Below are 24,826 nucleotides of genomic sequence, written 5' to 3' on the forward strand. Positions count from 1 at the left end.
GAAAGAAGGTTCGGGAAGATCTCAGGGCCCGCGGGGTTGGGAGACGCCGATCGGCCACCCCCCACCTCTGCCCCCGGCCGCGCGGCCCGCTCCCTCCTCCCGCGGGCGGGAGCTGGGGCCAAGTGGGCGCGCCCGGCCCGGGGCGGGCGGGATCCGGTGTCGGCGGCAGCTGCCAGTGCGGCGGGCGCGGGCGCGGAGCGAGCGGCCGGCGGGGCCGGCTATTAATAACGCGGCCGCCCAGCCCGGGGTCGCGCAGCCATGGCCAGCCCGGAGCCCCGGCTCGATGGGGACGGCGCCGCCCAGGCCGCGAGGTAGGACCGCGCAGGGCCCGAGTCGCCGCGCTGGGGGGAGGGGGCCCTGGACGAGTCCCCCGCGATCACCTTTCGCCTCGCTGGGGGTGGTGGGCCAGCCGGGGTGCGGCGCGGGCACTGGGCGGAGCCACCGGCCAAGGGAGATGGGGGAGGCCCGGGGTCCCGGCACCTCCGTTTGTCTGTGGTTTTTTATAGCGCCCCCCCCCCTCCCCTCCGGGGCTGGGTGACGATTAACCCTTTCAGACTGGTGGGCATCCACCGGCAAATGCCACTGGGCCGGAGTGGCCAAGGACGCTACTAGCTTTCTTTCATTCCTCACCCCAAATGCGACTGGAGATGGAGGCCTCCAGTTGCTGAATTCGCTGTGTGGAAGGGACTTGGTGCAAGGTTGGGCAGCTGCCAGCTTGGAGTTAAGAGCCTGTTCTGGCAGCTTGCTCTCTCCGGTCTGAGGCCTGGAATGGGGGGTGGGGAGGGTCTTAGGAGGGCCTTGGTCTTTGGGCCCCCCCCCCCCCCCCCCGGAGAGAAGGCCCGCCCCCAACCATCCACTCTGTCAGCTTACCACTGGTGACGGGGAGAGGGCTGTGGCTCAGGGATTTGGGGCCGGTAGGGAGTATTTCTGCCCCAGGTCAGACCATAGCCCCGAAGAGGTGAAGGTGCAAACACACACACCCCACACCCCTCGCTGTCACACACAGCACAAAGCTGAGTACAGTTTTGCACATACAGTCCCCTGTGCTGCCATATGCATATACAGATACACACAGAGTCAGACACACACCAACTCATGCCTGCAGCATGTCACAGACACTCCTTGCCACAGCCTCGATGTGCAGAGTGGGAGCTGCTGGAGTCCTCTAGGGCCAGGGTCAGAGTGGCAGAGGGAGGCTGCTTGGAGTCCAAGGAAGCCTGAGGTCAGGGGCCCCAGTTGAGCTGGCTCCCTTGCCCCTCGACCTCCCATACGCTATTTTCCTCAGCCCCTTAGAGAGAGGCAGCTGTGTGAGGGCAGCACTGAGCAGAGGCCTGGCACTGTGCAGGGGGGGGGGGGGGGGGGCAACAGAGGCAACAACAGTGTGTGATAAGGGCGCTGCCTGGGAGTCAGGTGGCCGGGGTTCTACTTCCAGCTTTGCCACTTGACTTTGGGCAAAGTTTCCTCCTTGGATCTGAGTCGGTTTCTTGCCTGCCTTCCTTCTACAGAGCCCCACCCTGGGATACACAGAGAATGAGAACTGTACTTGTCCTTAGGAAATGGACTCTCAGGGGACACGGACACGCTCACTGCTGTAATAGCACTAAGTGCAAAGATGAGCTGCACACAAAGTGCCTTGGGAACGCAATAATGGGTTTGTCTGCGAAATGCTTCACAGGGGAGATGAGCGGGGCTTGAAAGACGAATAGAAATTTACGAGTAGGTAAATAAGTATATATATATTTTAACTTTTCATAATTAAAAAATTTTAATGTTTATTTTTGAGAGAGAGAGACAGAGTGTGAGCAGGGAAGGGGCAGAGAGAGAGGGAGACCCAGAATCCGAAGCAGGCTGCAGGCTCCTAGCGGTCAGCACAGAGCCCAATGCGGGGCTCAAACCCACAAACTGTGAGATCATGACCTGAGCTGAATTCAGACACCCAACCGACTGAGCCACCCAGGCACCTCCCCCCCCCTTTTTAAGTTTATTTATTTTTACAGAGAGAAAGAGAGTAGGGAAGGGGCAGAGAGAGAGGGAGACACAGAATCTGAAGCAGGCTCCAGGCTCTGAGCTGGCAGCACAGAGCCCGACGTGGGGCTCGAACTCAGGAACCGTGAGGTCATGACCTGAGCCAAAGTCGGATGCCTCACCAACTGGGGCTTAACCAACCCAGGCACCTCTAAATAAGTATATTTTGAATGCTATGTGCCAAGCTCTGTTGGACCTGCTGTAGCTTTGTACCTGTTTTAGAACTCATGCCTGTTCTGGGAACAGAGTGATAAAAGGAGCACCGTCCAGCTTTGGAGCCAGATGCCATCTTCTCCAGCCTCTACCACTTACAAGTTGTAGAACCTTGAGTGAGTTCTTTACTCAGTGCTCTGGTTTCCTCATCTACAAAATGGGGGTAACAGATGAGCATCATATACATGAGTATTCATGTAAAATACTTGGAATACTGCCTTGAACACAGTTACGTCATTCCAGGGTGGAGAACTCAGCAGGAGCCTGTGAGGGCCGTCTGCTGGGAAAGCAGGGGCTCTGTTGAGGATCAAGGTGGGTCTGGCCGGCTGAGTAGGTGCATCCTTTCTGGTGCTACGAGCTCTACCTTTCCAGGTGGTGCAGGATTGTTCTCTCATCAGATGGTGTACAAGGAGCTGTATTTTCTGAGCTGGATTCTTTAGACATAGTGGGCTAGGAGTAGGAGGTGTAAAAGTGTTAACACATGCTCTGGGTGGGCGGGGGCGGGTAGTGTGAGATGAGCCTGGAAAGGTATGTTGGGGCCACATCTTTAAGGGCTTTGAGTCTATGCTAAGCAGCTGGCTATTTGTGCATGAAGTGATGCGACACGGTTATGTTCTAGTGAGCTGTGGCACTGTAGGCAATAGGCTGGCATGAGAAGGAAGAATGCCCGTTACAAGGCTGGCACATGAGTGCAGGTATGCGATGACTTGGAGTAGGGCCCTGGCAAGGGGATGAGGAGGAGGTGGAGACTGGAGACTTTCTGAGATAGGTCAGTTCTCAGTGAGTTGGCCATGTGGGGGAGGAAAAGAGCTGTTTAAAGATTATTTGCCTCAAAAATAGAACTACCCTACGATGCAGCAATTGCACTGTTAGGTGTTTACCCAAAGGGGACAAAATGTAGATTCAAAGGGGTACATGTTTTTATTGTACAAAGATTCAAAGGGGTACATGCACCCCAATGTTTATAGCAGCATTATCAACAATAGCCAAACGATGGAGAGAGCCCAGATGTCCATCAACTGACGAATGGGTGAAGAAGATGTGGTATATATATATATATATATATATATATATATATGCAACGGAATATTACTCAGCCATCAAAAAGAATGAAATCTTGCCATTTGCAGTGACATGGATGGAGCTAGAATGTATTATGCTAAATGAAATAAGTCCATCAGAGAAAGACAAATACCATATGATTTCACTCATGTGGAATTTAAGAAACAAAACAGATGAACATATGGGAGGCAGGGAACGAAAAGAGAGGGAACAAATCATAAGAGACTCTTAATGATAGAGGACGAACTATGGGCTGATGGAGGGAGGGGGGATGGGCCAGATGGGTGATGGGTATTAAGGAGGGCGCTTGTTGTGATGAGCACTGGCTGTTGTGGGTAAGTGATGAATCACTGAGTTCTACTCCAGAAACCAATAGTGCACTGTATGTTAACTAACTAAAATTTAAATTAAAAAAAAAGGGGGGGTAGATTATTTGCCTCATCAACCTGCTGTATGGGGATGTGCTTCTCTGAGCTGGAGAATACAGGTATAGTGAGCCCAGGGAGAAGGATAATTTGGGAAAAGTTGAGTTTGAGGTGCTAGGTGACACCAGGTGAAAGAGATCAGTCTTTGTGGTAAAGTGATGGGAACAGACAGGGTGATGGTTGAGGCTGCCTTCAAGCTTTTAGATTTCGGTGCAGGTGCTTGGGTTGCATGAAGCCAGTGATGTCTGGGGCCTGGTGAAGCCACACTTGTGGTTTCCAGAGGGCCACCATGAGACACAGAATGGGGAGCCAGGGACTCCTGGGGTGCTAGAGAGGAAGACAGAGTGAGGACACAACGATTTAGAATAAAAGTAATCTGTAGTGGGAACTTGGAGCTGATATCTAGAGCTTAAAACCTGGACACAAGTCGGCCTTTTCAAGACAGATGACTTCACTGATACATGGGGCTTTTCATTTATGCTTTATATCTAAAATAATTTTCTTGTAAGCTACACTCACATTTAACTTGTTTTATAACTGGTGCTCATGGAGTAGGAGTTTCCTTGAGCAAATTACTTAATCTCTTTTCACCTCAGTTTCCTGATCTGTAAAATGGGGATAATAAGTATGACTACCTCATAAAAATGTTATGAGGATTAAATGAATTGGTATACGTAAATCATTCAGAACTGAGCCTGAATGATATTAGATTCAGATATTAGGACCTTTTTAAGTGTAATTTATTGTTATTATTTCCGTGGTATTTTATATTTTCAAAGAATTGCCCAGAGATCCAAGGTAGGTAAGATGAATTGAAACAGGAAGGACCAAAGCCATTTGAAGGCCAGAGAAGCAGGAGAATATTCCTTAACAGGAGCTGGTTAAATTAGCAGGCAACTGGCAGCTGGGTTAAGGAACTTCTCTGTCAGAATCACAGAATCTGAATTCAAGAGCCTTTGACAGGCCAGAGGATGGGCCAATTCTAACAAGATGAATGTTTTTACAGGAACAAGAGATGTGGTTTAAAAGCACTCAGTGTGAGGGGCACCTGGGTAGCTCAGTCGGTTTAGCATCTGACTTCAGCTCAGGTCATGATCTCGCAGTGAGTTCGAGCCCCACGTCGGGCTCTGTGCTGCCAGCTCAGAGCCTGGAGCCTGCTTTGGACTCTGTGTCTCACTCTTTCTCTGCTCCTCCCCTGTTTGTGCTCTGTCTCTCTCAAAAATAAGTAAACATTAAAAAAGTTAGGAAAATAAAAGTACTCAGTATGAGACAGTCTTAAAGGCCTTTAGTCAAACTCAGCATTTGCCAGTATGATTGAGCTGCCCTCTATTGGCAATATTGGCCTTATCAACAGAAACATACTGTCCAGAGCTCAGAACATACCTGGATACTGTTTCCAATACCCACCCCCAAGGGACAGTGACAGTTTGGAGCTGAGTCAGAAAGAAGTGACCCAAACGAGGAGGGCACTGGACACTTTGGCATGCATGGAATAATCGAAAGATGTTAGTTTTCCTTAGGTGTTTAAAGAACTTGGCATGGGAAAGTAGTTAGATTTGTCTGATTCCAGAAAGAGGAACCAAGTCCAGGTAAAAAATTGCAGAGAAGGTTTTACTTCAACACTAGAATTTTCTTATGACAGTGGAACGATGTGAGCTTCCTGGCCTTAAAGGTATGTAAGCAGAGGCTAGACGCTGACGTCATGGGGATGTTGTCAGGGGATCTGAGCCATGGGTGTATGGGGGTAGGCTGACGGAGGGGGAAGTAGACAAGTGCCCTCTGAGATGTGAGAGGCCGAAAAAAGCCCAATGGCTCCCGTCGGGAACCATCCCGGGATTGTGGCTGCCCTCTGACTTTAAGTCATTTCTCTTGCAGAGAAACAAGAACGGAAGCCAGTTCTTCTCTCGAAGAGAACTCTGAATCCCCGCGTGAGGTGGGGACTTTGAACCCAGAAGTTACTCTGTCTTTGGCGGGGACCTTGAACTTAGAGGACATTCTCTACCTGGGGGACACAGGTGACCTCGATGAGACACTCTACGTGGAAGAGACGGAGAAGCCTGAGGAGGCACTGTATATCGAGGAGACCAGGCAACCAGGGGAGGCCCTGGAGATGGACGAGCCTATGAAGCCAGAGGAGATACTATATGTGGACGAGCCCACGCAGCCAGGAAAGACCACAAGCCCAGAGCAGACCAGTTCCGGGGGAGAGACGGTCACGAGCGAGGAGAAACCCAGCCCTGAGGAGAGCCTCCAAGCCGGGCCTAGTCCCAGCACAGACAACCTGAGCATAGAGGACCTGGAATTGCTAGAGGAGCGTTTCCAGCAATGTGTCCAAGCTGTGGCCCAGCTGGAAGAGGAGAGGGATCGGCTCATCCATGAGCTGGTGTTGCTCCGGGAACCAGCCCTGCAGGAGGTGCAGCAGGTCCATCAGGACATCCTGGCCGCCTACAAACTGCACGCCCAAGCAGAGCTGGAGAGGGACGGGCTGAGGGAGGAGATCCGGCTGGTCAAGCAGAAGCTGTTCAAGGTGACGAAGGAATGCGTGGCCTGCCAATACCAGCTCGAGTGCCGCCGGCAGGACGTGGCCCAGTTTGCCGATCTCCGGCAAGCGCTGACCACACGGGCAGCCCAGCTCTCGGAGGAACTGGCCCAGCTCCGGGACGCCTATCAGAAGCAGAAGGAGCAGTTACGGCAACAACTGGAAGCACCTCCCAGCCAGAGGGACGGGCACTTTCTCCAGGAGAGCCGGCGGCTCTCTGCCCAGTTTGAGAACCTCATGGCAGAGAGCCGCCAAGGCCTGGAGGAAGAGTATGAGCCTCAGCTGCTGCGGCTCCTGGAGAGGAAAGAAGCTGCGGCCAAAGCGCTGCAGAAAACCCAGGCCGAGATCCAGGGGATGAAGGAGGCTCTGAGACCCCTGCAAGCAGAGGCCCGGCAGCTCCAGCTGCAGAACAGGAACCTGGAGGACCAGATCTTGCTCGTGAGGCAGAAACGAGATGAGGAGGTGCAGCAGTACAGGGTAGGCCCCCTGGGCACGGACAGTTAGCCTGGGGCAGGAAAAGGTGACCGGAGTCACAGGTCTCGCGGCCACTTTGAAGGAGGCCCTCCTACATGCAGGAGGACCCGCTTACTCCTCGGGGCGGCCGCTCCTTTACTCCACTCTTCATCCCACCAGGTTAGGCCGGCACTCCGGGCTGAGAATGTAGGCGGTGCCCTGACACCAACCGTCACCCGGTCCTCTCGTTAAGCCTCCAAATCAAGTGTTCTCACTTTCATAGATGAGGAAACAGGCTCAGCGAGCTGGTGGTCTATGAACCCTGGCCTGGCCAATTGTGAATGTTTCTGTGCACTTTCCACGGCACAGTTTTCCAATTCTTGGTGAATCATGCTTGGGTGCAGGGAGCAAGAGGGGGATGAGGCGAGGTGGGATTTTCATTCTCTCCCTCCCTGCACATTCACCCTCAAGTCCCACCTAGCTGATCTCTGCCTTGGAGCTTCCCAGTTTTAAAACTGGGACGAGGGGCGCCTGGCTAGCTTGGTTCAGTAGAGCGTGTGACTCTTGATCTCGAGGTCATGAGTTTGAGCCCCATGTTGGGCATAGAGATTACTTAAAACAAAACAAAGCAAAAACTGGGATGAAATCTATGAAGCTCTATTCCTCATTTTCCTTCTTTGTGCATTATCACCATTTCACTTGTATTCCAGTTACTTCTGATTAAGTGTGAGCCAGTTCTAATCCCTTTATAGAACAGGGTGGGATATAAATACAAAGTAAAAACACAATTTTGTCTCTCTCCCACGGACTGTGAGCTTTCAGAAGGAAGGGAGCATTGCTTTACTTTTTTCTGCCACTCGGGCTCAGAGGACATCAGTTAAATGCTGACTGAAGGGCTGCTGGCCACTATGAGGGGACCACGATGTGGTGGTTCCTTTCAGAGCAGTATTTTCATCTTTTGAAATACATGTTCCTTTGGATAAGCTTAAAAAGTTCCAGAGATTCTGATCCATCCTTCAAGGAACATATCCTCTGTTGAAAATGGCTGTATTCACTTCACTCAAAATTTTGTCAAGCTTTCTGTAGTTTGTATTATGAAAGCAATCCCCTCCCCCACTGCAGCTTTTTAATTGGTTCAGTCTAGTGAAAGAGGATCTTTTTATTTTTTTGGCATAAAATGTATCCTTAAGTTGTACTCAGACAGACATTACATTAATAATTGTAATCCAGGGGAAAGAGCAGCATGTGATTTAAAAGAGGTACAGGTAAGAGTGCTATAGGATAATGAAATTATTTTTAGTCATCCATTAAATCAGACAACACTCCATGGAAGAAGTGGTGTTATTTGAGCTAGGTATTAAAATATAGGCAAGATCTAGACCAGTGCTATCCCAAAGAAATATGCAAGACATAATATAATTTAAACCTTTATAGTAGCCATATTAAAAAAATTTAAAAAATAGGTGAGTAGTTTTAATATATATATTAACTCACCATCTGCAACCTGGCTGCATATGACAGGTGAAAAATTGAAAGGTGAGTTGAACTGTAAAGGTAGGTTGGGGCAGATCATATTGGGCTTTTTTTTTTTTTTTTTTTTTTAGAGAGAATGAGTGTGTGAGCTGGGAAGGGGGGCAGAGAAAGAGAATCTTAAGCAAGCTCCACACTCAGTGTGGAGCCAGACGTGGGGCTCAATCCCACAACCCTGGGATCATGACCTGAGCCAAAATGAAGAGTTGGGTACTCAATTGACTGAGCCACCCAGGCGCCCCAGGTCATGTCAGGACTCAGAAATCCAAACTAGGGAGTTTGGATTTCATTCAGTACTCAGTTGCATCAGTAAAGGTATTTAATCAAGCGAGTAACATAATTGCTTCTCTACTTTTAGAAAAAGTACGGGTGGCAGTGTGTAAAATGGGCTGGAGACCTAGAAGCTAGGGGACTAATCAGGAAGCTACTATAGGTAAGAGGAACCAATGTGGGAATACAAGGAAGGGGAAGAATGCAAGAACAAATGCAGGATAATGTGGCCACTGAATGAAGGGGGCAGGGGTGAGAAGTCACAGAGGGTGTCAAGATTTCAGATAAGGCTAACTGGGACAGTGGTACCATCAACAGGAAATCCTCTGGAGGAGTTTTTGGACATAATATTAGGGTTGCAGAATTGCCCCCGCCCCCCACCCGCCCGCGATTTTCATCACTGTGCTGGATTTCAGATTTGCTGATTGGTACAGCTTTCCCAAGATCATTCTATGAAAAATACTCTTGATGGATGTCTCCTATTGCTTTGTCATAAAGTAGCAATCAAGGTCCTAGTAAGCAAATTCTGCTTTGTGAAATGGCTTCCCAGACTTGTTTGCCAAAGGTCACTTACGGCATCTGACTACTTTTCAAGGGTACACTTCACTCTTGCAGTTGTACACTCTGCCTCTTTCATCACCATCATCTATTCATTCAACAAATATTTTCTACGCCTGCTTACCATGTGCCAGGCAGTGAACTATGTGCTGGCAGAAGAGATGAGATGAGAAATGGGGGAGGGGGGTAGTTTCTGACCTCAAATAGTTTATAGTCCAGGAAGGATACCAGATATAATGAACATATTGCGTAAAATCAAAGACACTTGATTTTAAGATGCACCCTGATCTGAAATGTTAAAATGTGAAAGCCATAGAATCAGTGAAATCATTAATATTCTTCAAGTGATAAACACTATAACAGTAGTAGGAATAAGGCACTGTACCAATGAAGTACGTATAATTACCCCTGCCTGGGGACACGGAGGGGAAATTTCACAAGAGTTAACAATAGCTACCATGTACTTGTAGTTTTTTACACGTATTAATACATTTAATCCTTACCTTTCTGTGCGATAGCTATAAATTACTGTCACTGTATGAAAAATGAGAAAACAGAAACCAGACAGACAAGTCAAATCATTTGTTCAGGAAGTGACAGGAGGATTCTGACCCTGTGCAATCTAGCCCAAGTTCACATTCAACTTCCACAAGGTGTTTGAACCAAGCCTTAGAGAATAAATTTGTTGGGTAGACATGGGAAAGAGGCATTCCAGGCAGAGGGAATGACTTACACAAAAGCATGAAAACATAAAAAGACATGTTAAGGGAAGTGCGCTCAGTGTGGCTGGATCCTAAGAATGTGACTAGATAGATGTGGCTGTAGTGGTAGATTGGGACCAGACTGAAGGATTTTCCATAGTCTTCAAGTCAGTGGTTTTCAAAAAAAAGGTTTTCTCCAAAGCCACAGACCCTTTTCCCCAAACACAACTTGATATAGAATGCCAGCATGTAAAACAGGTAAAAGTGAGCTACTTTCTGAGGCAAGGGCACTTCCATATGGCTTTCTCCTGGGGTTTCATGGAAAACAGTTTGAGGACCACTGAAGAGCTCCACAGACAAGACGGCAACAACGCAGTTGTAAAGTATGAGTTTTCTAAGCCAGTGGCAAATCCTGGCTCACTTCCTGTCTGGGAAACTTTGGACCAATGACTTCACCAGTGACTCTGCTCCTTCACTGTAAAATGGGATTAGTAATAATACACATCATAAGGCTGTTGGAAAGAATGAATTAATCTTTGTAAAGTACTTGTGCATAGGCACGTACTTTTAAAAATGGTGGCATGTAGGATGGATTGAAGGAGCCTGGAAAGACCACTTAAGCCTTATGAGGGAGAGATCATGTGAGATATGTGAAGTAAAATATTTGGGTAGGATTTGGGGACTGGTGCAGTGGGTGGTGTGAGGAATTTGCTCAGAATGGTCTCCAAGTTTTTAGATGAAATTGGTAGGTCGTGAGTGCGGAATTATAGAATGTTTACTATCTACGTGCTTCACATCCAGCATTACGTGCAGGGTGCTGGACAGGAACCTACAAGCTGGGAGTTACACAAGAAGAAAAAAGATAAATGGTAATGTAATATAGCAGATGCTGTTTAGGTGACAGAAATGGCAGGAGTAAAGACACAGAGATCTGTGAATTTGTCAGGCTAGAGCAGCAGGCTAGAACCAAGAAACATCATGCAAGCCACAGATGTCATTTACAATTTTCTAGTAGCCACATTAAAAAAAAAAAAGTAAGAAACAGGTGAAACTAGTATTTTATTTAACTCTGCATATAAAAATATTTCAACATTGAGTCAATATCAAAATTTGAGGTATTTTACATTGTTTTATATGCCAAGTCTTAAAAATCTGTGTAGCTTATACTTAGGTACATGTGGATTCAGATTAGCTGAATTTCCAGTACTTACTAGCTACATGTGACTAGTCGTGGCCTCCCTGCTACACAGTGCAGGCTAGAGGAAAATGTCCATCTGAAAGCACAGTGGAGGTTCTAATTAGAGGTAGGGGTCAGACTAAAGGGGGTCTGAATGCCAGACTCAAGAGGTGGGAAGTCTTTGAAAGACAAACACGATAAAGCAGTTTTAGAAAGTTAATCTCGTGGTGCTACATTATTAAGACAGGCTTAATGCCAGTCAGGGTAGCAATATTTGTTTCATTTTGTAACGTTGCTCCTCCTGGTCAGTTTATCATTGATGGTACAGACTGTCTTCCCAAGCGTGTACTTTTAGGTCTCACCAAAATACAGCTTTGCTAGATGTCGAAGGGAGGCTTGGGGAATTGGGGCACAGAGGTTTGCGGGTGCTTCCCTCCAGAAGACAGGCTTAGATGGCAAGACCGCATCTCTGTGTGGCACCAAAGTATGGCTAAGGCACTAAAAAAAGGCCTTTTGACAAGGTTGACCAAAGTCGAAATTCAGCCAGAGTATCAAACGCTGCAGAATGATGTGCCATAGGTATATGAAGGATGACTTAGAGAACAAATTATTTAGATCCTTCTAATAACAGCATGTACCTAAACTAGATTCCTGGCTCATTATTCTTCAAAATCTGAGGTGAAGTCATTACCCCTTTAAAACAGGCCTTTCAGCTGCAACCTTCCCTTCCCATCTCCCTCATGCTTCCTAAGGATCCACGCCAGCTACCAACTATGCCAGAGACGGATTTGCTGACATCTTCCTTACCTCACTCCTCAGGCATTAATCCTGGGCAGAGACAGTTTACAGAATATATCCTGTTTGGTTTGGGCAGAATGGGAAACGGACAATCATCTTAAGGCTCCTGAAGGCCTCTGGGGCATAGCTTCTTCATCTTCCAACTTAGCACTTTGGAACAAATTCAGTCTTTTTGTGTAACAAGTACAGTATAAGGAAATTAACAACTAGGATAGCCAACATCCTAATAAAGCATCTATTTGCATATGATGTTACAGAAGTACCGGGCAGAGCTATTTTGGACTTCAAGGAGGTTCAAATACAAAACTTGTGTTTAGTCTTTCCCGTAAACAACTGGACTTCCAATAGTTTTAACTCTCTTAGAACTACATTTAATAGCCAAGAATAAGTGGGGCGCCTAGGTGGCTCAGTCAGTTAAGTGTCCAACTCTTGACCTTGGCTCAGGCCATGATCTCATAAGTCGTGGGTTCAAGCCCCATGGCAGGCTGTGCTGATGGTGTGAGGCCTGCTTGGGATTGTCTCACCTTCCCTCTGCCCCTCCCCTGCTCGTGCTGTATCTCTCTCAAAATTTTGGCTCAGGCCATTACCTTATGGTTTGTTGGTTTGAGCCCTGCATCAGGCTCCGTGCCGACAGTACAGAGCCCGTTTGGGATTCTCTCTCCCCTTCTCAGTCTGCTCCTCCCACACACTCTCAAAATAAACAAACAAAAAAATAGTTAAGAATAACTGCATACAAAGACTTGATTTTTTTTCCAAACTAGGCTCCACACCCAACGTGGGGCTTGAACTCACAACCCCAAGATCAAGAGTCGCATGCTATACCGACTGAGTCAGCCAGGCACCCCCAAGACTTGGTTTCTTTTAAATTGCTTTAAGTTGCAGGATGATGTAAAAACTGATTATCCTGATAGAAATAAACTTGCACAAAGCCAGAGGTCCATAAAACTCTCAGCACACCGACTAGAGGACCACAATTCTCCCCAACACTTCTTGAAACTGCAAAACAAACAAACAAAAAACCATCTGAGCACCCATCCACCCTTTGTAGGATTCTATTAAGCAGTAGTCTGCCAGTATAGACAAGACTCCTTTCTGGTCACCATTTTCCTAAGCAGGATTACTTTGTCCCAACATTTCTTTGAACCAGTTTCTCAAACTATACTGGCGTGAAGATTAAACAACATCTAAGAAAGTGCTTTATAAACTATAACGGACAATGCCAGTTTTTTTATTGTTCTGCTCACTAGAGATGTTCTTGACCCTCTCACTTGCAGGAACAGCTGGAGGAAATGGAAGAACGACAAAGGCGGTTAAGGAATGGGGTACAACTCCAGCAACAGAAGAACAAAGAGATAGAGCAGCTAAGGATCAGCCTCGCCGAAGAGCTCTCAACTTATAAGTCAGTTTTTGCTGCTATTCAGATCTTCACTGACACCGGCTGAGGGGATGGTGGGGAGGGAGATGTTGCTCAGGGGAAATTTCACTTAACATGGAAAAGCAAAAAAATGACTTGGGAAATGATTTCCAAACTGTGCTCATCCAGGACAAATGGAAAATGGCTTTCTTTTTTTTTAAGGGCTATGCTATCCAAGAGCCTGGGACAGGCTAACGCTCCCACTTCTCAGACAGGTGGAATCGAGACACAGTCTCAAGGTGATCCTTGAGGGTACAAGAGTGGTGTTTGCCTTGTTGCTGCTTTCCTAACTTAACAATACTAATGCCTGAAAAAAAAAAAAAAAAGTGTGTCAAATGACAAGTCAGTTAGGAATAACACATACCTCCAGATTGCCCGATTTAAGCATTCAGCAGTCACTTGGAATGTTTCTGTTTCTAGCAGGACTCAAAATATGCCCTAATTATCACTGGGAATTCTGTAAGAGGATGACACATCTAGGGGCTCTGTGCATCACTTTCCTTGGCCTATTCTACCCCATCAGCTATTCATAAAGTTTCCTTAGAATAGCATGGGGCGCCTGGGTGGCTCAGTCGGTTAAGCGTCCAACTTCGGCTCAGGTCACGATCTCGCGGTCCACGGGTTCGAGCCCTGTGTCGGGCTCTGGGCTGATGGCTCAGAGCCTGGAGCCTGTTTCCAATTGTGTTTCCCTCTCTCTCTGCCCCTCCCCCGTTCATGCTGTGTCTCTCTCTGTCTGAAAAATAAATAAATGTTAAAAAAAAAAAAATTAAAAAAAAAAAAATTTAATAAAAAAAAAAGAATAGCAGAGAAGACAGTTATGCTACCTAATTCAGATTATGACAAAGGAGGCCAGAAGGCTAAATATGGAAGTTAAAAACAACTCAAGTAGGTGTTGTTTTAGCCTGAGGGACAGAATTTATTTTTAAAGTTTATTTTGAGTGACAGACAGCAAGCAGGGGAGGGGCAGAGAGAGAGGGAGAGAGAGAATCCCAAGCAGACTATGCACTGGCAGCACAGTGCTGGACACGGGGCTCAAACTCACTAACTGTTAGATCATGACCTGAGCCAAATCAAGAGTTGTACGCTTAACCGACTGAGCCACCTAGGTGCCCCACGATTATTGCTTAATATGTGAAACAAGCAACATGCCTATCCATTGATTTCTTTATATACTAATATGTTCTTATATTCCTGATAAAATCCTAGAGTCTCTTGGATAAAGACATTAAGGATAAAAAAGGTCTATGTTAAGTTGTATACTAGACAGATGCCCATAAATTTAATTTACTTTCTAGCTAGTCTTGTGTCTTAGATACAAACTCACAAATAACAGTTATAACCAATACTTTTCGTAACTTACTAGCATTTTCTTTTACCATGTTTTACCTAGGAGTAACTGATTACATTTATTGTTTGGGAGATTAGAGAACCTTGTAATTGAGGAAAATGGTATGTTAAACACCTTTGTGTGGATCAGATTAAAAGTACAATAGGGAAGGAGAGGGCAACGACTCATCTTAAGAAACGAGAATTTCAGTCATTGTTAACACCCATGCAAGGTTAACCTGGCTAGTCTGTCCCATCACCACCACATAGGTTACCATTCATTCAGTCTTGCAGGTAAGAGGCACCCTAATAGGCATTTGGAGGGAAATGCATTCCTAATCATATGTAAATCACACTCTAGCAATCTCTCCCCAACTTAGCCCGCACTAAGTAAACTTCGGAAGTTGTGATGAACTTTATGCTGTATTATTTCAAGTTGCACAAAATATAAACTTATTTTTTCTTTTCTCAACTTTACAGGGGCTGTTTAGAAACATACGGCCAAATCTGCAATCCAGAAACAGCAACACAAAACTTCTTAGCAAAGGATCACTAAGTACCCTCTGGACATACTTTTTTTCCAGAGAAGGGAGTGCCAGGGACTTGGCAAGCAATTCACCCTGGGAAAGTTACAAATACTGGCTGACCTGTTTAAAAAGATTCTAAGGCTGGCTGGAGGCAGAACACCATCAGTCAAGGCTTAGGTGGAGTCTATTTCATAGGCTGCTGGTATCAAGCTAAATGCACTTAGCAACGGAAAAAGAAGCCTTCTGTTCTCCAGCAGCAACCCCCATGTGCAGAGTAAAGGATGGATGTATGGACACACTTTAGTGTTGTGAAGAATGTATCTTGCCTTGTGTTGACCCAAAACAAAAACCTTTTTTGGTGCACAGGTAGGGTCAAAAAGGCAGCCGATTTTCATTATATGGGTTTACAATTTGAATTCTTTTGTGCCATGAGTGTTAGACTTTAAAATGAATCCTTTTACAAAGTTTAAGTCTGTGCAGACTCATACAGTTTACTCCTAATTTCTGTGAAGATAATTTTCGCTATACTCTAAAAGAACTACTGACTTGGAAAAAAGGAACCAATCCAGATTTGAACCTAAAGGTTAAGAATACTCAGATTTTCCCAAAGATTGTGTCTCATGAAGATGATTCTGGGTCAGAGTGATCTACTCAGTTCAATTGAGTGCCTGGCAAAGAACCAGGCATTTTATCTGGTTATGGTACTTGGTGATAAAGGCTTTCAAGAGCCTATTATTTCTAACCTCTAAGTACAGACCCCAGTGAAAAATATATTGGGGAGATTCAACCTCTCTATGGGAAAAGGTTCAAACACCTTTTCCAAATTTAAAATTTGCCTTAAATGCTCTCTGCCACATTGCCTTTGACAGTCTTGCAAGTCCATGTAGTTCTCTAGAGAGACTTCAAAAAGATGTGATTTTATCAAAGACTAATCCTGTGCCTCTCGGGTTCAGCGTTTTATGTCTTGCACTTTCCCTGGGAAGGAGTGAACCTCTTTTCTCTAGCTCTGGGTCTATTATATTTAATTCTGCTCTTGATAGTCAAAGACCAGAAACAATTACTGTCCTCTGAACAACCCTTCGAGAAGCCAGACTGGTGTTTGATGAATGTTATGTACTAAATAAAACCCATCAGCATGGGGTTATGTAGAAAAGCAATTTATTCCATTATAAGCACTTACACAGTTAGTCATGGAGAGTAACAGGCCTGCTGGTGAAACAGGTCACCCAAAATAGAGATGGTACCAAACTAGTGGTCAAGGACTAACTCCTTTAAAAACAAAAAAAAAAAAAAAAAAAAAAAAAAGCAACTCTTATCCAGGATTAATTTAATTTTAAAAACAAATACAAGCTATCAATTCACTCTTCTCAACTCAACTGGACAGTCTACCTGTGGTATAACTGTCAGGTAAAAACATACATCTTTACAACTTGGTGGTCCCAAGTTTTTTTAAAAAACCATTTCACAGAAAGGAAAGAAATATGAAAACAGCTCAAGAAATACACTAACAAGCAAAAATATATGGGGAAAGAGGAACACATAGGTTTGACTTAACTGAAGAAACAGGGGAGACTGGTCTACATAGGAAAATGTGCATCCTGGAAAGTCAGGTGTGAAGATTTCAGAAGAGGAATTTATAGGACTTGAATCTCCCCCATTTCCTGAATAAAAATGACATCGTGTGGTATTTATACTCCATGGCTCAGACACCTACCTCACTTGGCTCTATTCCTTCCTCACTTTAGCCTTAACTTAAAGGAGTCTGAAAAACTTGGGGATACAGCCTAAGAAGAAAAATAACCACACACAATATTCCCCTTTCTAGACCTTTGTTACTAGAAAATTCCTGAAGAAAATTTAAATAGAAGTCTGTGGTTTTACTGAATCAAGTCCCCTAGTTAATATTTAGAAAACACCCTCTGTTTGGGCTAGTAACATTGTTGATGGTACCTATCTATCATAGAGGGATAGCCAAACAAAGTCTGTGTCTCAAAACCAGTGTTAAATCAATCTCAGGGTTGAGAGGAAAAACAGGGGAGTCTAAAATCACAAGAAGTGCAGACATATCTAGGACCCTTGTCCTTCTGGATCCACGCTTCCTTCAGGGTCTTCATCATTATAAATGTTCTCTGCCTGCCCAAAAACAAGAAACAGAGAAAGGGCATTTAGTAAACATGAAAGATATTTCTTGAAGTTAAAGTTTCAAAAACAGATCAGGCCAGAGAGAGAGACTGAACCAGAGTCTCTGTAGCAACTATTCAGCTCTGCAGTTGCTGCATGAAAGCAACCATTGACCATCTGAAAATGAATGGGTATGGCTATGTTCCAATACAAACAGGCAGCTGGCCCACAGGCCAAGTAGATTAGGACATTCCCACAAAACTGAAGTATGGTTACTGTTTGTCTTCACACTCAACCTTCAGGAGTCCTTTTACTGGACGTTAGTCACAAGAGTCAAAAAGTAAAAACGACAGGGGCGCCTGGGTGGCTCAGTTGGTTGAGTCAGACTTCGGCTCAGGTCATGATCTCACAGTTTGTGGGTTCAAGCCCCGCATCAGACTCTGTGCTGACAGCTCAGAGCCTGGAGGCTGCTTCAGATTCTGTGTCTCCCTCTCTGTCCCTCCCCTGCTTGCGCTCTCTCTCTCTCAAAAAAAAAATAAAACATTAAAAAAAAATTTACAAAATTAAAAAAAGTAAAAACACCACAAATGCCCATCAAATGATGAATAAATAAAAATGGTATGTGGCGGGGCGCCTGGGTGGCTCAGTAGGTTAAGCGGCCGACTTCGGCTCAGGTCGTGATCTCGCGGTCTGTGAGTTCGAGCCCTGCGTCGGGCTCTGTGCTGACAGCTCAGAGCCTGGAGCCTGTTTCGGATTCTGTGTCTCCCTCTCTCTCTGACCTTCCCCTGTTCATGCTCTGTCTCTCTCTGTCTCAAAAATAAATAAACGTTAAAAAAAAAAATTTAAAAAAAAAAAAAATGGTATGTGGCAATTAAAAAAAAAGGGAGTCACATATTGTATTATTTAGTTTATATTAAGTGTCCAGAACAGGCAAATCCATAAAGTGGACTGGGGATTGCCTACTGCTGGGTGGACTGGAGAAAAATAGGGAGTGATGGCTAATGGGTATGCAGTTTTTCTGAGGGGGTAAATTACCGTGGTGACGGTTGCATAATTCTGTGATTACAGTAAAAAATAAATAAGCATTCATTAAGAGACCGCCTCCCGCAACCATGGGTTTCAAATCTCAATTTATGAATATTTTTAAAAGAAAATTGCTCTAGGGGCGCCTGCGTGGCTCAGATAGTTGGGCGTCCAACTTCGGTTCAGGTCATGATCTTGCAGGTCATGGGTTCGAGCCCCACATCGGGTGCTCTGCTGTCAGCATGGAGCCTGCTTCAGATCCTGTCTCCCTCTTTCTCTCTGCCCCTCCCCTGCTCGCGCATGTGCTCGCTCTCTCTCTCTCAAAAAAAAAAAAAAAAAAAAAAAAGAGAAAAAAGAAAAAAGAAAACTGCTCTAGCATAAAATAAACTCTACTTCTATTATTTGATGAAAAACTTGCAGCCAAAGGCATAATCTTAAATACAGAAAATACTTTTATTTGGGAAAAGTTAACTGTTCTTACTTAGCATCTACTGTGCACAAATCACTAGGCTAGGTGCTGCAGAGGATGGGACAGTCTTATCTTTAAAAAGCCTGTGATCTGACTGCAACAGGAATGTATACGATTTTGTAATGTTTTCTGACAACGAATGTGTAACTGTCTTTTTCACCCAAAGGTATCTAACAATTCAATTCAATCCTGACACTAACTACACCTAGAAGTAGTGTCAGACTCCATCCACAAGACTATAATCCTCACTTCAGAGGCCAGTGTCAAGCCGAGTGCCCAGACTAACCATGTACTTCTGTCCAACTTGCCTACAAAACTTGGGGGTTTCCACAGGCTGCCCTCCCACCCCCTGCCATCTTAGATTTGATAATTTGCTGGAATGTCTCATAAAATCATGAAAACTTTTATTTAGTATCAGCAGTTTACAACTTAAAACTCAGGAATAGTCAAATGGCAGTGATGCCCAGGGCACGGTGAAAAGGGAACACAGAGCGTCCATGCCTTCTCTAGGCAGCATCGATCTATTTAACAACTTGGAAGCTCATTGCATCGAGAAGTTTTATAGAAGCTTTTCAAGAGTCTTTACAGAGCACAATCCCCTCTGCTTGTGGGTAGGAGGGACTGAAAAGTTTTCCAATCAACTGTTCAGTCTTTTGGGAGTCCAGACCTATCCTAAGCCTATCCAGTGGCCCTAAGTTACCTCCTTAGCCTAAACTCAGGCGTGGCCAAAAGGGGCTCTTTATAAATAGGAATAGAGACTTCTACAACTCTGACAATCCCAAAGGTTTTAGGACCTCTGTGCTAGGAACCTGGACAAAGACCAAATATTTATTTTATAATTCTCCTTTTCTTTTACCACAATTCTAAAAGAAACAAGTAAAGGAAATACCTGGCCTGCCTGAAGATAATGTAGTTCAATCTACTACAACAATCCCATGGGAACAACTAAAATATTTTTAATTTACAGGCTATCCAAGGCAGACTATTTCACTTTTCCGTCTTTAATTTTTATATTAATTTTATGTGGGTACAATACAAGGAAAAAGGTGAGCCAGATTTTCTGTTTACACATATTAACACATAATTATTACTAAAAGGAATAAAGAAGAAATAAAAATACTCCCTAAATATACCAACCACATTTTGACAAATAGCCTTCTAAATAGTTACACATAATTTTTAAAAAATGTTTATCTTTGAGAGTGCAGGCATGCAGCCGCACCCAGGCACCCCTAATTAAACACTAGCTACAATAATTTTAACATGAGGGATTACAGCATGCTATTGTTCTACAATCTGCCCTTTTCCTACTTAAAATGTCATGGGTATCTTATAAAAACAAAGCACATTTCTTTTTGATACATAATATTCCAAAGTACAGATACACCATACAATATGTTAATCTCAGGAGCACCTGGGAGCACCTGAGCTGGGTGGCTCAGTCAGTTAAACATTGGACTTCCGCTCAGGTCATGATCTCATGGTTTGTGAGTTCAAGCCCTGTGTCCAGCTCTATGCGAACAGCTGACAGCCTGGAGCCTGCTTTGAATTCTGTGTCTCCCTCTCCTTCTGCCCCTCCCCCACTCACACTATTTTAAAACTAAAATAAACATTTAAAAAAATCTGTGGTAAACACATAAAATTTACCATCTTGGGGCGCCTGGATGGCTAAGGCAGTTAAATATCTGATTCTTCATTCTGACTCAGGTCACGATCCCACAGTTTGCGGGACTGAGCGTCAGGATCAGGGCTGACACCACAGAGCCCGCTTGGGATTCTCATTCTCCCCCTCTCCAAAAAAACTTACGAAAAATATCTTAAATTTACCATCTTAACCACTTTTTAAAAGCATTTCATTTTTGAGACAGTGTGAGTGGGGAAGGGGCAGGGGACACAGCAGATCCAAAGTGGGCTCTGCACTGATAGCAGTGAGCCTGATGCGGGGCTTGAACTCACCTAACCAGGAGATCATGACCTGAGCTGAAGAGAGACACTCGACCGACTGAGTCACCCAGACACCCCCCCATCTGAATCATTATTAAGTGTACGGTTCAGAGGCATTAAGCCCATTCACCTTATGTCTAACTATCAACCACCATCCATCTCCAGAAGGCAAGTGTTTCTAACTCTGCTATATATTAGACATCATAGTTATCTTTTATTAAATTCCAAGCTCTCTGGAAATTCAAAGAATTCACCTCAATCACCTCCAGCTGGGGTATAAAGGGCAGGGATGTTTTCAGCATCTACTAAAATTTCATGGAGAAATGATAGTATTTGATGCTGTGCCACTGTGGTAGGCATGTGCTGGGCATGTTCATAAGCCACTTCAAAGGAATGCCATTCTCAAAGATTCAACTGCCAGCAAAGAGGGGAAAGCAGAAGGCAAGCCAACAGCAAGGAGGTTATTATAGTCTAGAAAGTAGTAGTAAGAATCTGACAAAAACTAGGGTGTGTAGTAGAAACAGGAAAGTAGGTATGTAAGTGTGTATTCTGTAAGAGGAGTATAGATATGACCCTGCAGACAGACAATGTTAAACCTGGTAAGTGAACTAGACTTAGAAGTCTAGTGATAATAGAAAACTCTTGAGTTTTCAAGTTGGAAGACCTGGAGAAGACACTAGAGCCATATAGGAAACAGGAAAATCAGGAGGAAAGGGGAGTAAGGTAAAGGGGGAGAGAAGTTTGGTTTCTTTGAGTTTGAAACACCACTGGGACAAGGAGATAAAGGTAACAAGCAGACACTTGAAAATGATAATGTGCAGCTAAGTGCTAAAGTCATATTCAGGAATAAACTGACCAGAGAGGCCAGTGGTATTCATTAAAGTCTATAAATATGAAGTGACACTACACCTCATTTACCTAACCTCCCCCAAATAAATGATTAACACTTACCATTTGCCAAACCTGCATGATATTATCTTCTGATACAGAACAAATCACCCAAGGTTCATTGGGATTCCAGGAGAAATCAGATATCTTGGCAGTGTGACCACCATGAATAAACTGCAAGAGGGAGAAAAACAAAGATATGAGGAACAGATAGAGGACAATAAATACAGACTATTTCAATACTACTCAGTGTGTGTAACATACCAACAATTCTGGTGGCCCGTCTTCTGCATCTTCTGGGGACTGTTCCTCTCCAATTTTACTAGCACAAGAAAATTTTTCTAAGTTAAAACATTTATCCTGAGTAACTAATTTGGGAAAGTATAAATAAAGTTAACTCCACAAAAAGTAACTAACACAAGATTTACCTTAAATCCCAGACGTTCAGTCTGCGATCAGTACCACTGGAAGCCAAAATAGTCTCATTGTGAGGCGACCACTGAACCTATAGTAAGAATGAAGGAAACAGAAAAGCATTTAGAAAATTCAGGGAGAGGGGCACCTAGGTGGCTCAGTCAGTAAGCGTTCGACTTCAGCTCAGGTTGTGATCTCACGGTTCATGAGTTCGAGCCCCACGTCGGGCTCTGTGCTGACAGCTCAGAGCCTGGAGCCTGCTTCCGATTCTGTGTGTCCTTCTCTCTCTGTTCCTCCCCCACTCACGTTCTGTCTGTCTCTCTCAAAAAACAAATAAACATTAAAAAAAAAATTAAAAATTGAGGAGAAAATACCTAAATTATATTTAACAATTAAAACATTTTGTAAATAAAAGAAGAAATCAACGTATTTTAGATGTTATAAAACTTGACAGCTAGATAATATTGTTTCTTATATGGAAATAATCTATCACTAAACCTAGGAAGTCAGCTTTTGTTCTTTCTCACTTTACATGTAAGTATTTTAAAGATTTTTAAACTTTAAAGTAGGCTCCACACCCAAAGTGGGGCTTGCACACATGACCCCAAGATCAAGAGTTGCATGCTCCACCAACTGAGCCAGCCAGGTGCTCATCTTATATTTTTGAGGACCTGATCTTATCTATTCTTACTAATTCTGGCTTCTGGCTGAATGTAATCCAATTCTGACCTTAGAACCAAAATGCAAAACACATACACACAATATCTATTTTCTCAAATACTTACTATGAATTCAGCACTATAAAACTGATAAAAAATGACTCCTTACAATAATGACTTTATTAAAGTAAGCTACTACACACACAACAAAATCACATATTGTTACACTGTTTGATAAGAAAGTCCTAGGTTCACGGTACGGATAAGAGTGCATTAGTGACCAATCCTTAGGGAGGAATTTAGACATACTCCTGGCAAGAATACCATTACAGGCAAGGACAAAGAGACAGAGTAAAGACAAAATGTTCACTGGACAGGCTGAGAGTAGAAAATAAGGTTAAGTGGGACTAAGTGCATGGGAAAATGGCTCACCTAAAGACTAGTTCAGAGGCCACTTTCACACAACCAAAATTAAATTTGACCACTTTTAGGTTCTTAACACTTGACCATCTTTTATTATGGTGACTCTAAATAGGCCTTTCCTTGCTACGGAATTGTAAGCTCTTTGACAGCAAAGACTAGAACATATTCCTCACAGTTTTCCAGCAATAAGCTTTGAACATAGTGCAACATTTCTTGACTGAGTCAGTTTTTCCAGATTAAGAAAGGAGCTTAAACTCATGAGGCAGGAAACATGGGAGCTAGCACTTTAGGCTTCAACTACAAAATCAACAGACATGGCAAGTTCTGGAAATAAGGTAAGAGACAAGTGTCAGAGACAAGAATAAAATCAGACCCTAATTTTCCTTCTTTTTTTTTTTTTGGTTTAATTTTTTAAGTTTATTTATTTTGAGAGAGAGAGAGAGAGAGAGAGAGAGAGAGAGAAAGAGGGAGGGAGGGAAGGGCAGACAGGGAAGGAGATGGAGAATCCCAAACAGGCATGCAGCCTGACGCGGGGCTTGAACTCACTAACTGGGAAATCATGATCTGAGCCAAAGTCAGACACCTAAACGACTGAGCCACCCAGGCGTCCCCAGGCACTAATTTTCTTAATACCTCAAGAATATAAGTGGCCAATGACCAGTTTGAGGAAGTATAGAAATAACAATCCCAATTCCTACAGAGATTAGCATAGACATGTAGAAGATTTTTATTATTTATAGTAATGGGATAAGCCACAAGTGTGCCTACTCACACATCCAGGTTTTCCTTAAAGAAAAAAAAAAAAAGCATGTTAGTTTCTCTTACTTGGAATATTTCATCCTTATGTGATTCAAAGGAATGCAACTTAAGTTTCAGATTTCTCAGATCCCACAAAGCAACGGTCTACATACAAAAAGGAAAGCAAGAACAATCAATTTTTTTTTAATGAGAAGAAATTCCGTAACTAAAAGATCTCTGTGCATTCAAAGGAAGCCAGAGAAATTCACCCTATGTTTTTTCTTAAAATAAAACAAACTGACCTTGTCAGCTGATCCTGTGGCAAGAATGAACTCACTGTAAGGATTGAAAGATAGGCAGTTCACTTCAGCAGTGTGAGCATCAACTGAGTGGCTTGGTTTGGAAGTATTGTTTGAACGAGTATCCCAGCTTTGATAAAAAAGAAAAAACAGGAAAAAACCTTAAAATAGGTAACAATATAAAACTTAGATAACAAAGAAAAAATTAAAACACAATTCTACTCACATCATAAGTTTCTGATCATCAGCAACTGACCCAAACAGAGACTCATGGAGCAGATGCCAGGAAACGTCTTCTACTACTGCTGTATGCCCTGTAAAGATGGTCTTCGCATCCACAACTTTTCCTTCCTTTGGAACAGCACTGATGTCCCAGAGGCAGATGGTCTTAAATGTAAAATTAACTATTATATAAATGGAAGATTCTCACTTTCCCACACACCCCAGAAAAGAAACCAACTGATAACTAGCCCAGATTTGCTTCAAAATGGGAAGGATACGCACATGGTCATCTGAAGCACTAAGTAAGTGCCCACTGAGATTTGGGTTCCAAGAAAGCCCATAGCCTTCCTTCTGATGTCCACGGAGACGCAGGTCGGGGTTGCACTCACCAGAAGGGTCTGCAAAGTAACAGACATATCAAGACTATCCAGAGCCCACTTCCTCCTTGGGTCTACTAAACATAATGGAATTTTGATCAAGAGTTTGAAGGCTCTTCATATCTACAGCGATACAGACCCATTATGATCAAAGAGAGAATGCTTAAAATTAAAATGAGCGTCACTCTATTCTGTGTAAAAAAGCACTTTTTTCCCCACCTGGGTAAGAAG

At 44.0% G+C, this 24,826-nt stretch overlaps 2 protein-coding genes across 4 annotated transcripts in view; one reads left to right on the forward strand and one right to left on the reverse strand.

Moving 5' to 3' along the window:
* On the forward strand, positions 1–16,711 carry SYNC (syncoilin, intermediate filament protein). Of its 2 annotated transcripts, XM_058718207.1 has the most exons (5): positions 2–311; positions 5,601–6,741; positions 13,026–13,150; positions 13,328–13,404; positions 14,972–16,711. In XM_058718207.1, the coding sequence occupies exons 1-5, from the start codon at positions 259–261 to the stop codon at positions 14,980–14,982; spliced, it is 1,407 nt and encodes a 468-aa protein (XP_058574190.1). In that variant the 5' UTR covers positions 2–258; the 3' UTR covers positions 14,983–16,711. The 2 variants fall into 2 exon arrangements, with proteins under 2 accessions (XP_058574191.1, XP_058574190.1); XM_058718208.1 differs by lacking the exon at positions 13,328–13,404 and having other exon boundaries at positions 1–311.
* Positions 16,160–24,826, reverse strand: part of RBBP4 (RB binding protein 4, chromatin remodeling factor) — a 21,386-nt gene continuing 12,719 nt past the window's right edge. For both annotated transcript variants that reach the window (XM_058718213.1, XM_058718214.1), the window contains exons 5-12: positions 24,501–24,616; positions 24,223–24,383; positions 24,000–24,126; positions 23,785–23,862; positions 21,892–21,968; positions 21,728–21,785; positions 21,527–21,637; positions 16,160–17,151 (exon numbers count right to left, since the gene is read on the reverse strand). In XM_058718213.1, coding sequence (XP_058574196.1) covers positions 17,086–17,151; positions 21,527–21,637; positions 21,728–21,785; positions 21,892–21,968; positions 23,785–23,862; positions 24,000–24,126; positions 24,223–24,383; positions 24,501–24,616 — 794 coding nt within the window. In that variant the 3' untranslated portion in view covers positions 16,160–17,085. The remainder of the gene's footprint in view (positions 17,152–21,526; positions 21,638–21,727; positions 21,786–21,891; positions 21,969–23,784; positions 23,863–23,999; positions 24,127–24,222; positions 24,384–24,500; positions 24,617–24,826) is intronic.

This window comes from Neofelis nebulosa, chromosome 2, assembly GCF_028018385.1.
Source record: "Neofelis nebulosa isolate mNeoNeb1 chromosome 2, mNeoNeb1.pri, whole genome shotgun sequence".
NCBI lineage: Eukaryota > Metazoa > Chordata > Mammalia > Carnivora > Felidae > Neofelis > Neofelis nebulosa.